Genomic DNA, 16,172 nt, shown 5'->3' on the forward strand with positions numbered 1-16,172 from the left:
GGAACTGACGACTCCACATAAATGAGAGCATGTAAGTCTTATTTTATGAAATAAAACAATTGAACTGAGCTTAAAATGTCTTGTGGCTGTTAAAGGGTGTTTGCTATACTGCTCATGCTTTTACACATCCTTATGTACAAGCCAAACTGTGGAAAAGAAATTCGGTTTTGTGCAGGTTAACACAATGAAACCAAAGGACTCCAATACTCACGTTTTGATTTTGCCTTTTAAGCACATGCTTGCATGACCATGAGAGAGATGACATGATGACACAAGTGCATACATCAGGGAAAAAGATCTGCAAATATAGGGCACATAGTTAAACATGCTGACAGCAACACTTTTATCAAAAATCTATGTGATGATGATGTCCAAAGCTAGTCCTATGAATCTTTTGCATGTGGACACTGCCCCCTGGTGTCCGGCAAAGAGTGGTGCAACAATATCAGACTGTACTGAACAATGCATAAATGCTTGAGGCTGAGGAGAACAAATACTTTATACTTGAGGATATAATTTAATTCCACTTTGCAAAAACAGGATGGAAAATTAAAGCACAAGTCTTCTTTAACAACACAGTTATGTACTTGTTGCGATAACACGTTTCCATTTTACAACAGTCAAAATCAAAGTTTGAAGAGATAGGCAGTACATAAGCACTTTTGAGGAAGAGACGTGCTATCCTACCTCCGCATGCCACATGTCTACATCTAATACAGACTAAACTTCCTTTACTGGCTTTATAAAAAACATTATTTTGTAGTTCTTTCGCTTCAAATAATGAAGAGATGCTCAGATCTCTGAAGATAGTGTCATTCTGGAGAAAAGTTGCTTTCTTAACAATAGCCAATATTTTTTATTCAGTCATTCACAATAGTTTAATACAAAGCTCTCCCTTTTAGTGCGACCCATAATTCTGACACTGAATCATAATTAAAAATAAAATTAAGACACACAAAATGTACTTTGACAATGTACATCATTAATTACATATGATAAAATGTGATGGTGATCAATCTTATGGTTAACCCACATCAAATGTGAAAAAACAAACAAAACAAAAACCTTAAATACTTTGAAACTGTTTTAACTGTTCGGTAATAAGTTTAGGTGGGACACAACAGGCTATCCCGAAGTTCCTAAAGTTTATTTTGCGAACAAAATTAAAGTGCAGAGCCATTATTTTTTAAAATCTTTTCAAATGGGATTAGGGCCTATGTCCGGCTCCTGCTGATCATCCATGTAGTAGGGATCACCTTGGTGAACTCTGTGATTGTGCACCCTCAGGTTCCCCCTGTGAGCAAATCTCTTCCCACATTCTGTGCAAGCAAAGGGCCTCTTCCCCATGTGAACGTCCCGCTGGTGGGCTCTCAAGTTCCCGCTGCGGGCAAAACGTTTTCCACACTGAGCGCAGCCAAAAGGCCGTTCCCCTGTGTGTGTGCGAGTGTGCACAGTAAGCTCAGAAGGAGTGAGGAAGCTCTTGTCACAGAACTGACAGGGATGCAGTCTGACTCCTGTGTGGCGTAAAAGGTGTCTGCGCTGGTGGGAGGGGTAGGTAAAACACTTGGTGCAATATGGGCAGGTGTAAGGTCGTCCATTCCCTCCGCCAGAAGCTGGGGGGTGGCTGAGAGTGTTTGTGTGTCTTAGCGTGAGCGACTGTGAATTGGACTGCGGTCGGAGAGGGTCTCTGTTGCCAAAAGTTGCGACCCGCCGTGTGTGATTGATAGGGCCTCTCCCACTCCTGTCGTCTCTGGGTCTCCATGGTGATTCACCAGAGGAGGCTTGGGGCTGAACCTGCCGAGATGCCCTCTGACCCACGCCTTGGCCCTGCACCGAGTTCTGATTGGAGTTGTGGTTCTCAGGCTCCTGGTCCAGGAAAGGGAAAGAGCTATCATCATCTTCATTGCTGGTCTCATCAGAGCCAAAACCCGGTCGGAAGCAAGGCGCGTCTGTGCCAGTGCTGCTGCTGGCTGGACCAGAGCAGCTGGTGCCATCTGCCTGTAGGTTCTCCAGACCGGACACCCCACCTCGGGTAGCATCCAGCCCCGGTAACCACTCACCTGGTTGAGCTAGGCTTGGGTCAGGCCTGGGGGAGCAACGTCCGCTCTGAGAGATGGAGAGAAAAGGGGTGGGGGCTTGATCCTGGAGGGATCTGTGGTCTGCACTGCGACTGCCCTGATCCCAATGAGACACTGTGGAGAATTTAAGGGGGAAAAAGACAATTGATGCACTTGTAACCACCTTAAATAAAATATACTAACACTCAAACGAATTCAAGTTCATTTTGCTCTGGCATCAGAAAGGCTACATAGTGGGAGAAGAATATAGTGACTACTTACATTTGGCCTTGGCTTGTGTGGCAGACAGAGTATCTATCTGCCTCTGGTCCGCAGCAGCAACACTTCCCTCAGGGACTTGGACAGCGACTGACCCCAGGGTAGGTCGTGATCCAGCACGCTGTGGAGAACAAGTAAACAGGTCTTTGAAATGCAGAAAAGCCAAATGTCATTTTTTGCTGGCTGTTTAGAAATCATAAAAGCTTCATTACTTCAGTTCTTTTTTTGGACAGTCAACTTTTGAATCAGAGAGGACAAGGTCTGACCTCGTGTTTTACTGATGCTCCATCCTGGCCTGTGACCTCTTCTTTCAGCCCGCCGACGCTCTGGCTGAGTCCTTCTACTGGGTCTGAATGAGAAGACACATCCTTTCCCATATTCAGGCCTGTGCAAGAGAAGTGTAGGTGATCAGTGATGCCTCTGGTGCAGGTTCAGTGGTAAAAGTGATGGCTAAGACTCTTAATACAAAATGGGGGTGATCCCCAGGCAATCATGCGAGGGATAAGCAGATGTGGATACAATATTATGCCAGACTGAACATAGTGCATGTCCACTTTTACTTTTTTTTCCTGACCAAAGTGAGTTGTTGTAATACCAAGTGGGCTGTATTACCTGATCCTGTCAGGGTCTGCTGCCTCAAGCCTCCCTCTCTGTCCCCTGATGACATCTCCCCATCCTCGCCTCCTCCACCCTTCGCCTTCTGCCTCCTCTCCACTTTCTCCAGCTTGCCACGGAGGATGGAGATCTCCTCTGTTTTCTGCGCTAGCTCCGCCTGCTGCTCACACAGGCTGCTCTCGAAGATCTTGGCGATCTCGCACACAGCAGCTGCCAGCAGAGAGTCCATGACGGTGGCCAGCTGAGCGTGGAAAGCACTCCTCACAGACTCCATTGTCCTTTGTTTCAGTGATGATGTTTTAACGTCAAGGATTGATTGACACCGCTGTTTTATACTGTAGTTGGCCTCCAGAGACAGCTGAGGGACGATGTGGTTACCACTGTACACTCCTCTGCCCTGACATCTATTAACTGCCATGAGATGCTGCCATGCTAAGCAGCTACGCCATTTATAAGAGACATATATCGCAGCAAATTGCTTTAATAGCGCGGTCTCCTTGTGATTAAATGACGTTGCCTGCTGTGCTACGTTTTTCGATATGTCAATAAGACTCCGGTGTCAAGACTTTATCTTGAGCTAACGCTACTGACAGTGATGGTGACAAGCACTGCGAAAGCCCGAGAGCCAACTAGCATCGTATAAGAACATAATAAACTTCTAGCTTGCGATAATAAAACAAGTTATAAACAGCCAGCGTTGTAGTGCAACATGTTAGCTAACATTAGCATAAGCTAACCTGTAAACAAGGGAGCCAACGGAGCGTAGACAGTGCTAGCCCGTCTTAGCTAGCCCCCAAGCTAACTGTCTACATGGAACGGACACGACCAAAGACACAAGCCGACAATGTCCCCTTACAGTCGGTCTCCAAATATCTTCCCTGACTAACATTAAATCCATGAAAACACTTAACGTTAAGTCACATTCAAAGATGTGGCGACTCGTCGTCCAGCTCGCAGGTTGATAACTGTAATATGAGAATTGTTGCAAATCTCGCGATAAGACAGCTGAAGGGCTCAGGTACTGCAGACTGTAACAAATCAAAGCAGATCCATAATAAAGACATTCAGATCAATGACGAGATGGTGCTTCAGGTTCATCCATGTAAAATGTACTTTACTTGAATTGAAGAAAAACTCTCATTTATATTACTCTAAAAAATATGCAAGACATGTTAAAAGATATGGAATTTATTGGGGAAATGTTGACAGTATCTAAGTCTAGCAACACTTATTAAAGAAAATCAAGAATGATGGGCTTGTTAGACAATACATTCCTTCATGTCCCTGTGGATCAATGAATACAACCAATACAAAATAGGACAAACTTTGGAAAAGCTGACAACATAAACTATGTTCACTTTTGCCCTGGCTTGTTTCAGGACAAAATAACAACATAAATTTGAATAAAAAAAGTCCTGCCCAGTGTAATATTTTCAGATATCGGTAAAGTAACAGGAAAAAAATCCAGAATAAATCCAATAACGTTTTGTCAAACAAATAGTCCAAAAGTCTAACTCAACAGCCATGAACATCATTAACGCACACTGGGGTGATGTGAAATATTATTTGAACACTGCAGTTTCAAATTCTGCAAAAAATTGTAGACTTTATACCAAACAGCACAATCTGTGCTTAAAGCAAACAGTAGACAAATACAGATAACTGAACATTTACCTTCAGTAAACACAAAAACAGGGTTGGTGGATTTGATATGTCCAACTCAACAGGTAGAGATCTTGTTTCTTGCAGTGTGTATTAGAGTACTATGGCCAATACATAAAAGAACAGGTCTGCTTTAAGGCATTACTGCATTCATATGGCCTGAATTTGTCAGGTTTTCACTGAATTAGCCAAAAACATACATTTTCAAAAAATGTTTCTTAAATTTGACTTCCTGAAAGAATTCACTATCTCAGTATAAAATAACATGTACTCTGAGAGCTTTGATCTGTTAGCCATCCCTGTAGAAAGTCTTTTTCACACCATTAGAGAAAATATTCACAATATTTCGATCTGTTTTGCCAAAAACTTAATAAATGATGACAGTAAAAAAGGGTACTTGGTAGTACACTGGACCTCTGTATACACAGACAGAGACACTGATGTTTCACATCTGGGCTCTTACATCAGAATGAAATCAAAATGTGATAATTGAACGACACCAAATTTTTAATTACTGGTTTTACGGTACTGTTTTCATATTGAACAGAGATGGAGAATACTGATGTGGTTTATATAATTATCTTGTTTTTACATCTCAGAAATAAAAAAACAACAGAAGCTAAACATGTAAAATGCAGGACAACCCTGCCAACAATCCGTAAGAGCATAAATGACAACATCCAGAGTTTCAATGTCCACAGACAGGAGATGCAAAGTGTGCACTGGCTCATGGATGCACCTGCTCCATATGGTTTCTGAGGCGTCCTTTAGTGTAGAAACATTTCCCACAAACCTTGCAGAATTTAGGCTTGTCTCTGTGACATTTAGACACATGCCCGTTGTACCTCAGTAGTGAGGAGAATTGCTTCTGACACTTGGCACACTGGTTGTTAAGTACAGCTGTATGACACCTTTTCTTGTGCATGCTTAGTTGTCCACGAAAACGAAACGTTGCGGGACAGCTGTCACATGCCATGGGCTTCTCTCCTGTGTGGATGCGGAAGTGTTCAATCAACCGGCATTTGTTTTTCATGACTTTATGACAGAATGAGCACAAGAAACCCTCAGAGCAGCGTGTGCCCATTGTCTGCCATTCTGATCTTGGCTTTATGTCTGGAACGCCATCTTTCTTAACACCGTTATGTTTGATTGCTGGACTCTTGTCTTTCCTTGGAGGCATCATATCCTCTTGGATTTCTTCAGTATCCTCCAAAGGCTTGGTCCACTCAAGGTTTTCATTAGTCTCACAGGACTTTGTTTGGTTTTTGTGCACAGTCAATATGTGCTTTTTGCGTGACTGCTTGACGCGGAATTTCTTTGGGCATATACCGCAAGGGAACGACCTCTCACCAGTGTGAACACGAATGTGCTGTTGCAGCGCCCAAGGTTTATCAAACGTCTTGTTGCAGTGTACACAAAGGTGCTTTTTGGTGGACTCATCTTTCTGGATAGATGATTCACTGTGGTTGCTGGTGGAAGGTGCGCTCCCTTTAACGATCGCCTGTTCCTTGCTGGGTGCAGCTGGTTTTTCTTCACTGGAGTCAGGTTTTGGAGGATTAGTGACCTCAGCCTCTAACAGTTTCTTGAGTTTTTGGCAAGTTGTTTTGTGCAACCTAAGAGCACTTGGAAAAGGGAAGCCTTTTTTGCAACCGCGGCACCTCTTGTGTGATCGTACATGCACACTTCGGCCAAACTCTGTATCAAATACCTTTTTGCAAAATTTGCAGGTGTACTTCTTTACACTGACATTTTTCACTGTCTCATTTTCTGTAGACTCAGTTGCTGCAAGTTTTCTTTCCTCTCTTTTGGTCTTTGTTGTATTTTCTTGCTCCTTTTCCCTTCCTGTTGAATTTCTAAGTCTTCTCAGACCAGTGCTGCCTGTTAGGTCAATATATTCCTTCTTGATGTCACGGAGCAATTTGTTTATGTCATTTCTCATTGGTCGACGGGGAATTCCTTGGTCATGCACTGGTAAGGTTCTGTCCTCAGTCTGTTTGTGCTTCTTGTTTAATGAGGAACCTGTGAAAGAAAAACATAGTAAAATTAAAACATTGAACTGTTGAACTGTAAATATAACAAAACGGTCTATTAAGAAACAAACAGATGTAAAGCTTGGGCAGACATTTTAGTCTGGGCAAAAATCCCATCATAAATTTTGAGCATATTGTAATTCAAGTGGTCTGAGAGAAAACTAGACTTGAAAATGTTGTCAATCACTTAGCCTTCTGCTAACTTAAGCTAAACGCTCACGGCTGCTGCCTCAAGTTCATTTAACTAACGATTGTGTGAGCCTCAAATCATGTTGTGTCCTCCTGCGCTGTGCCACTACAGACACACTTGCTGGGAGGAGAGCAAACAGCAGCTCTAGAGACCGACCCACATTCAGCAGCTGTAGCAACCCCATTCCAGCCAGTGCAAACCCCAGCTCCGGGGGACTGGACATCCCAGACTCCTGCTGGATCAGCAAACTTTCCGTGGCTGCCATTACACAGGTTAGACCCGATGCTTCCACTGGCCAGCAGCCTGCTATGATACCCCGCCCTGGGGAGTCTGCACTGGCTAAATGGATCTACTACAGCTGCTAACCAAAGATCTGTCTCCCAAGCTGCTGCCTTCACAAGGAGCGATGCAAAGAGACCGTGGGGTGGCTAGCAAGCCAATTCTCGTCTCATTTGTGGTCTGATAAACAGAAAGAGCACGGAGCAAGGAGGGGTTGAGTGAATGAGCTGCACGCAGCTCTCCAAAAAATAGGATTAAATAAATCAATGTATAGGAAACACTAAGTTACTATATGAAGAGTGTGCATATGCCCCTAGCTGTCTGGAGGGAGGGGCAAATGACAGAAGGGAGAGCTGCAGGAGGAGGGTGTTTTTTTCCTTCAGATTTCTGCCTACCCATGGTGACAGTTTTGTTTTCATTGAGGCCATGCACATCCCAGGGCTTTCTGTCACCACTTGTAAAGCTCACTGCATTGAAAGAGAACATTTAACTTTAGACTCAGTGTCACAGTGGGAACTTTAAAATAACTTGAGCATGATGGCTAACCCACGTATCCTGCATTCCCTCTGAGCATTCATTTTACACTTCTTCACAAATGTGCGCTGAGCTTCTGCAAGATGTTATTAAGGAAATGAATAGTGGCGGTGTTAACTCAGGAAGTGAAACTAAGAGAGCTTATTGCCATTTGACATTCCATAATCTAAGCCTTCACAATATAATAAGTTCTTGAGGAAAATAATGTGGTGTCAGCAAGCCTGACCTCTACTGCATTTACTTTATAATCCTCCAGGTACACACAATGTCTGCCACTCCAGATACTGGTAAAAAGCAAGTATCTGAGTACTCTGGATAATCCAAAGACCACACTGAGAAGTTCTGACTAAAACAAATTTCTAGTGAGGAGATAGTTTCTACAAAAACTCTTTCAGTGTGTTCTGTGGATTATCCAGAGTAATGGGGGCATTGGTATCTGGAAAGAAATGATGCTGCTAAAGATTTTAAACTCAATTTTCACTGCGGTGAGCACTACAAACTCAATTCTGAATCATTATGGGTGGAGGCAGTAATCTCAAAGAGGGACATGCTAAAACCAAAACAATGTGCATGGATAAACAACCACAATAGGTAAGTTTGAGACATTCTGTGTAATTTTGGTGAACCTACCCTTTATATTTTGGATTACAGTTAATTTAGCTTTAGATTTTATCTCACAAGTTGACAAAAACAGTATTCTTATTTACAAGGGGAGCCTTGAAAATCATAAGTAGCTATCTGTGAATGCAAATATGTAAATGAGTGAATAGAAACCTGGATGTAAAAGGCATTTACAATCCCCATTCTGACAATTATAAAAATCATTTAGAGCGCAAGATAATGAATGAATGAAACTCACATCTCCTGGACCTCCTGAGCCCCTTTGCTTGCTGGCGGGATTTAATGTGATAGTTAACCACCTAAAATACAGATGTTATTGGTTATATCTTCAGTAATCGACAATGCAAAGTGCGAAGAAAAAAGGTACACACAGAGCTGTGTCTGCATAAACAGCAATTAATAATAACTTGATTTATGTAGCAGTTTTCAAATACAAGTTACAAAGTGATTTGGCATGAACTTTGTTTATGTTTGTTATGACTTTCAATCATTTTGACAGCTTCTAAAAAAAGTGGGTGTGGCAACTCTTTTATGTACAGCACAGCTGAGGAAAATACAATCTAGCCTGAAAGGCTCGATATATCCAATATATCTGTCCCCTAGTGCATATTAGGGATGGGATGGTATACAATTTTATCACTGAACACAATAAAAAACACCCACAATAAGTTAATTGTGGTGAATTTTCACTACTGGCATAATCATGAATACCATGCCCAGCAGCACCCAAAGAGACTGCTGGGCAAGCAACAATAAAAGGGACTCTGCAAAAACAGGCTGCAAATGCACCAACCTCAAAAAATGCAAAAGAATAATTCATATTGGAAAATATGATGCTTTTTCAAATAGTTGAGAAGCCTTGGTTTTTAAGATAGCTTGTTTTTCATTAAAAAGGATGTTGACTAAAAAAGATGTATGTCCTATCAGTTATGGACAGGACAGTTATGACATGAAATTTCCATATTGTTGTTTGCCTAGTAAATAGCTTGAGAGGCTGGAACATTTGCTGTCTCTCACAAACATTGCAGATTCCTGTCTGTTTCTTTTAAACCTCCAGGAGGATTGCGGCTTACTAGTATTTATGCTCCATACTACTGTAGGCCAACTCAACAGAGATACAGCATCTAACGTTACCTAAACAAAGGGCAAATGCTAACTTAGTTCATTGATAAATAACGTAACCAGAACGGGCAAGTGATTAACATCACTGAACAGCAACACAGCAACAGTGTGTGCTGAAAACTGTTTAGCCTGCCTCTCCAAACAAAACAAATTATCAGGTTGTTCAGGTCACAATGCTTCACTGTTGTACCACCACAATCCATATTCCCCTTTCAGCTACACACCTCCTTCTTGACATCTGGAATGGGCCACAGAGGAATGGACAGCTTGCGCAGTCTTACGCTGGGACACTGGTTGGATTCTGGCTTGTTTGTGGTCTCACAGCCCAGGGGGGCGCACCAGTCATCAGGAACTATATAAACCCGTACACAGAGACACAAACATGGTCACGATGAGCCCTGTAATACTGTGTTTCATTTGAGTGAATGCTTTAGAAAGAAATTTACATGCACAGTTAAAAAAGCTTCCTCTTTGTTAACCTCATATGAACTTGTGACTGAAATTGGTTACTGTACTTTATGCTGTATTTAATGCCTGTCTTTCTGTACTGGTAGCTCTCCATGTCACGCATAACATAACATCTTTAATCGTAGAAAGCAGCATATTTTATCAAGTTATTAACCTCACTTCAACACAATACCTTCAAAATCAATCTCAGGAACATCAGGAGTTTGTCCAGGTGCATCCACCGGCTCTCTTTGAGTTTCAATCACCTGAGTTTTATCCATCTTCGCTTCTGTGTCCCCTCCATGCTCACATTCTGTCAGCTTGATCTCTGCTGCCTGTAACTTTATCTTAAGTTGAGCAATTTCTTGTCCTTTCTGTGCCATCTCCATTTTGTGGTCATGTAGGGTGTTCTCAAAGATCATCATTATTTCAAACACGGCTCTCCTCAGGATTGAGTCCATGCTCGTGGTCAGCTGGGCCCTGAACCCTCTCATCAGATGGTCAGACATCTTTGAAGATGGCTGGCAGCAGCTTACAGATGTTGAGGTTGGGAAAGTCTTGTGTATGTACTGGTCCTTTCACTTCCTGCTATGACTTCACCCCCTAAACAAAGACATGAAAGATCAGGTTATGTATTCTTTAACTGTGGTCACTTTATCAGGATGTGCGTTTGCTGACTAGGGGCTCTAAACCCTTGTCATCTCGATGACGGGTGCTCCCCCTTGCCATCAATCCACCAAACTGGCTTATGGTATTTAAGCGAGCAGTATCCAGGTAGAGGTGGTATTGTTTCAAGCAATATGACTGTGTATCGTAATGTGTTGACCAGCAGAGGACACACGTAGTGAGTAATCCATCAGCCACAACACATAAGACTGTGTTTGGATATAAACAGTCCCATGCTAGTGGAAGATCACGATTTAACGCCATTGTAACATGTATAACGTGCAGTCAGCAAAACCTACGACAATATGAGGTAAAGCTGGCTCACTTCAATGACACCCAGATTATTATACATCAATTATTCCTGTCACCTAACGTCTTAACATTGCAGTTAAGTTAGCTGTTATTTATGACTAACGTCTGCGTAACGTTAACGTTACATGCATTCCGCTTTCGACGAAACAACAGCAGGCGACATGTTCGGTTCCTACAACGCCCATATGACGTTATTTTAAACACGCATTAGCGTTGAAAAGACAAAAACTTTGAATTACGCCACAAGCTAAACATTTATGTTAAGTAGCTACACATGGCGGGCAACTGGCCGCCATACTATGCGAAATACTTACCGCTGGACACAAGGTGAAGTCCGGTACTTTGTCCACGATGATTAACTTCGTCTGGACCTTAAAACTTTAACGTTGCTGCATAAACAGTAATCAGGCTCATTCACATCCGACATCTAAATGCGCAACCGGCTTGATTTGGTTCTTGTTAGTTAGTCAACGTGTAGCATTCACAAGGTAAGATGTCCATACGCCATCTTCCCATTCCCCAGGGAGGCGCGGCGGACGGTGAAGAGATATTCTTCCTAGGATGGCAAAGGCAAGACCCGCCCTACTCTGCCGTACTCTGCCTCTGATTGGCCTAACTGACAGTCTTCACTCAATCCAAACCAATCTCACTCTTCGTGCCTGAAATTAACCAATCAAATCAATGAAGGAAACAAACACTAGCCAATCAGAGGGCGAGCAGGGAGGCTCATGCCTTCGCCATCCTAGGAATTAAAATTGCAAGCGCGAGGGAGAGGTTACATCAGTAGGACGTCATTAACGTTGTTGTTACCATTAGTTACCGCGCGCGTATTTATTGTTTCGATCAATATTTAGCAACAATTAAAAATGTACGAATACAGGTTTTCAAGATAGATTTTCGTAAGCGCATTTGCTCTGTGCCTGTATGCTGCGTCAGGCGGTTACTATAGCAACCAATCTGGTACGAAACGAGACGACGCATGAAGTCGTCGGTATAAAATATTAATTTGGTACTTTAAGTACGTTTTTATAGTCTTCCAGTGGGAATTTGTTGTCAAACGCTATAAGTAAGCCCATATGAAAACAAAATGCAGTCGAATATTACCAACTTTGTATTTAATTTTGAATATTTCACTGTTTGTTACAGTAACGTGTGTCCTGCCTTGACAGCTGGAATATGTTACACCAAATAAACCCATGTGGTCAATTACCTCAAGTGAGGGAGGATAAATGTATTTATATCATTTGATTTCTTTCGTAGAACAAATGTTAGACTACTACTTTGCGATGGTGTCAGTGAATTGATGGACATGGAGCTTGTTTATTATTCCAAATACCCTAAATTATTACCTGGGACAAAGTGGACACATCACAATGGACATGTCATTTGGGCTAACTTGATGTAATTTAAGGCAAACCTTCTTTGGCCTGGTGATGACAAACAAATAGTTCTGTATTAATCTGTCATTGGATATCAGCAATACATTTGCATGATGTCAAAGAATCAGATAAACTGACATACAGTAATACACATGACATTTGCTCCCCCTTCAGGCCCAAAGGTAGAAATCCTGCATAGCCTACACCATTCAGTATTTATTTCCTCAGATAATGTCCAATATATCATAATATAACCTTTTACTTTTCTATTTGCAAACATAATATTGCTTTCTTTCTGTTTTATACACCACAAGAGTGTGGTGCAGAACATTCAGCTCACTGTCTTATAAAAACTAAAAGTTTTTATCAGGATACATTGTCATATTGGTTATTCCCTACAGTGACTGCTAATAACCTACTGTATACAGGTGCTGGTCATATAATTAGAATATCATCAAAAAGTTGATTTATTTCAGTAATTCCATTCAAAAAGTGAAACTTGTATATTATATTCATTCATTACACACAGACTGATATATTTCAAATGTTTTTTTCTTTTAATTTTGATGATTATAACTGACAACTAATGAAAATCCCAAATTCAGTATCTCAGAAAATTAGAATATTACTGAAGACCAATACAAAAAAAGGATTTTTAGAAATGTTGACCAACTGAAAAGTATGAACATGAAAAGTATGAGCATGTACAGCACTCAATACTTAGTTGGGGCTCCTTTTGCCTGAATTACTGCAGCAATGCGGCATGGCATGGAGTCGATCAGTCTGTGGCACTGCTCAGGTGGTATGAGAGCCCAGGTTGCTCTGATAGTGGCCTTCAGCTCTTCTGCATTGTTGGGTCTGGCGTGTCGCATCTTCCTCTTCACAATACCCCATAGATTTTCTATGGGGTTAAGGTCAGGCGAGTTTGCTGGCCAATCAAGAACAGGGATACCATGGTCCTTAAACCAGGTACTGGTAGCTTTGGCACTGTGTGCAGGTGCCAAATCCTGTTGGAAAATGAAATCTGCATCTCCATAAAGTTGGTCAGCAGCAGGAAGCATGAAGTGCTCTAAAACTTCCTGGTAGACGGCTGCATTGACCTTGGACCTCAGAAAACACAGTGGACCAACACCAGCAGATGACATGGCACCCCAAACCATCACTGACTGTGGAAATTTTACACTGGACCTCAAGCAACGTGGATTCTGTGCCTCTCATCTCTTCCTCCAGACTCCGGGACCTTGATTTCCAAAGGAAATGCAAAATTTACTTTCATCAGAGAACATAACTTTGGACCACTCAGCAGCAGTCCAGTCCTTTTTGTCTTTAGCCCAGGCAAGACGCTTCTGATGCTGTCTCTTGTTCAAGAGTGGCTTGACACAAGGAATGCGACAGCCGAAACCCATGTCTTGCATACGTCGGTGCGTGGTGGTTCTTGAAGCACTGACTCCAGCTGCAGTCCATTCTTTGTGAATGTCCCCCACATTTTTGAATGGGTTTTGTTTCACAATCCTCTCCAGGGTGCGGTTATCCCTATTGCTTGTACACTTTTTTCTACCACATCTTTTCCTTCCCTTCGCCTCTCTATTAATGTGCTTGGACACAGAGCTCTGTGAACAGCCAGCCTCTTTAGCAATGACCTTTTGTGTCTTGCCCTCCTTGTGCAAGGTGTCAATGGTCATCTTTTGGACAACTGTCAAGTCAGCAGTCTTCCCCATGATTGTGTAGCCTACAGAACTAGACTGAGAGACCATTTAAAGGCCTTTGCAGGTGTTTTGAGTTAATTAGCTGATAAGAGTGTGGCACCAGGTGTCTTCAATATTGCACCTTTTCACAATATTCTAATTTTCTGAGATACTGAATTTGGGGTTTTCATTAGTTGTCAGTTATAATCATCAAAATTAAAAGAAATAAACACTTGAAATATATCAGTCTGTGTGGAATGAATGTATACATTATACAAGTTTCACTTTTTGAATGGAATTACTGAAATAAATCAACTTTTTCATGATATTCTAATTATATGACCAGCACCTATATATACACATATACCAGCTGCCAAAACAACTTGTACAATACAAAATAAGAAGACATAGGATATATATCCCAAAAGAAGACTGGGTAAAATGTTCTCTTTTATCAAAGGCATACTTAGTGATTTGTATTTTTGCAGTATTTGTGCAGTTCACTGACAAAATATAATTCTGGCTTCCCCCCAGACAGCAAGAAATCAGCAATGCAAATACTATGAATTTGAGTATTAAAATAAAAAACTCCCTCTATGTCAACAAACACAGGCAAACAGTAGTTTCACAACATCAGCACACACTTGGCTCATTGTGATCAAGCAAAGGTCGACAGGCCTTCAGCTCAGACAGACACTAAGTTGTAAAGTAGATAGTTGACAACTTTCGTTCAGTCTGTGAATCTCTCCGTCAGCTGAGTGGTTCAAAGCACCACTCATTGGGCTGTCATCTTCTCTTGGCTCTCAATTACAAACTGTAAAAACATGACAGCTGTTCTAGAAAAGTTGTTATATTTCTCACATGAATTTTAGAGCCCAAAGAAGGCTTCTCTGTCTCAGGATATTTCATCTTTTCCTTTGGCTTATTTTTTTTTAAATAGTTAACACAGTTTAGAAGCTCAGAGAGGTCACAGGTCATGACCAGTGCCACACTTATCCCACAGGCTAAATAGATTGTTTTCATGGGAGACATTTTGACATGTCACAGCAGGAAAAGCACAGGTGAAAATACTGAAATACACAATGACTGAATTCCATGCAGCTGCTTCAGTTTCAGGGTCCTGGTATTGTGCTGTAGAGTAGAATATAGGCTAATACATCTTTATTGTCTGCCAGGGGTGGAAATTTGTATCTGGCTTACTAGACACAAAAGACAACACTGTAAAAAGTAGACAAATAGTCAGTAAAACAAACATAAGGTCATTACAAAACACTTAACACATTAAATCAGCCCAGTGTCTGTCCGTGGTTTAAAACTCATCTGTCACTTTGTTGGGTTAAGGATACAGATTGCATTTGGGATGAAGGACTTCTTAAATACTCTTTTAGCTGTCAGAGGGACTCTATAGCGCCTCCTGGAGCTCAAGAGCTCGAACTGGCTGAAAGGATGGTTGCTCTCTGCCAAGGTACTCATCCTTTCTGTTAAGAGATGGGTCAAGGGCCTTTGAGGCTTGTCAACTATTTTACTTGCCATTGTCACAATCCTAGAGAGTTTATTCTTGAATGTACAGTTAAGATGACCATATGAAGCAGGGAGGTGAAAAGTTAAAACATTGTCTAAAACACTAATCTATCCATCCATCCATTTTCATCCGCTTATCTGGGGCTGGGTTGTGGGGGCAGCAGGCCAAGCAAAGCACCCCAGACATCCCTCTCTCCAGCAATGTTTTCCAGCTCCTAAGGCTTTCCCAGGCCAAATAGATATGTAATCCCTCCAGCGTGTCCTGGGTCTAGTTTTGTACACTAATTCTAAAATCTGCTGACTAACACCAAGGCCACTGAGTTTGCTAAGAAGATAGCAGCTGTAAACATCTCTTGAAAATATACTCAGTATTTCCACAGAAGCTCACGTGGAGTCCAGAACCATACTAAGGTATTCAAAATTTTATGCAGTTTCAACGTGTTGGCCGTCAGGTGAAAATGGATCTGTCTTCAGAAGTTGTTTGTGCTAATAATTCTCTAGTCTTGGCCACATTTATTTCCAACTTGCTGATGTGACACCATGTTTGAAGGGCCTTAGTGTGAGCCAGGTCGGCAACTTCACCCGCTGGGTCTGTTTTCTGTAAGAGACCAACTAAAGCCATGTTGTCTGCATATTTAAACAACTTGTCTACAGTGAAAAGGTCTCTTATATTTCACTGTTTTTTTTTCCAGGGTTGCATCTAATAAAATAAGTAGATAAATAAAGTGTAGCTTGTGTCTTTGTCAGGCTACACAATCAAAGAAACAGGGCTT

At 41.7% G+C, this 16,172-nt stretch overlaps 2 protein-coding genes across 3 annotated transcripts; both read right to left on the reverse strand.

Annotated features, from left to right (window-relative positions):
• Positions 1–502: 502 nt before the first annotated feature.
• On the reverse strand, positions 503–3,930 carry LOC117260646 (uncharacterized). Its single transcript, XM_033632655.2, has 4 exons — positions 2,949–3,930; positions 2,603–2,721; positions 2,340–2,457; positions 503–2,192 (listed from the first exon to the last, which is right to left on the reverse strand). Exons 1-4 carry the CDS (start codon positions 3,367–3,369, stop codon positions 1,198–1,200), a joined length of 1,653 nt encoding a protein of 550 aa, XP_033488546.1. The 5' UTR covers positions 3,370–3,930; the 3' UTR covers positions 503–1,197.
• Positions 3,931–4,123: 193 nt separating this feature from the next.
• Positions 4,124–11,350, reverse strand: LOC117260463 (uncharacterized). Of its 2 annotated transcripts, XM_033632407.2 has the most exons (5): positions 11,129–11,350; positions 10,030–10,439; positions 9,614–9,741; positions 8,506–8,566; positions 4,124–6,632 (listed from the first exon to the last, which is right to left on the reverse strand). In XM_033632407.2, exons 2-5 carry the CDS (start codon positions 10,343–10,345, stop codon positions 5,341–5,343), a joined length of 1,797 nt encoding a protein of 598 aa, XP_033488298.2. In that variant the 5' UTR covers positions 10,346–10,439; positions 11,129–11,350; the 3' UTR covers positions 4,124–5,340. The 2 variants fall into 2 exon arrangements, with proteins under 2 accessions (XP_033488298.2, XP_033488299.1); XM_033632408.2 differs by lacking the exon at positions 8,506–8,566 and having other exon boundaries at positions 6,425–6,632.
• Between the last annotated feature and the right edge of the window lie 4,822 nt (positions 11,351–16,172).

The sequence above is a fragment of the Epinephelus lanceolatus genome, chromosome 7 (genome assembly GCF_041903045.1).
Source record: "Epinephelus lanceolatus isolate andai-2023 chromosome 7, ASM4190304v1, whole genome shotgun sequence".
Classification (NCBI taxonomy): domain Eukaryota; kingdom Metazoa; phylum Chordata; class Actinopteri; order Perciformes; family Serranidae; genus Epinephelus; species Epinephelus lanceolatus.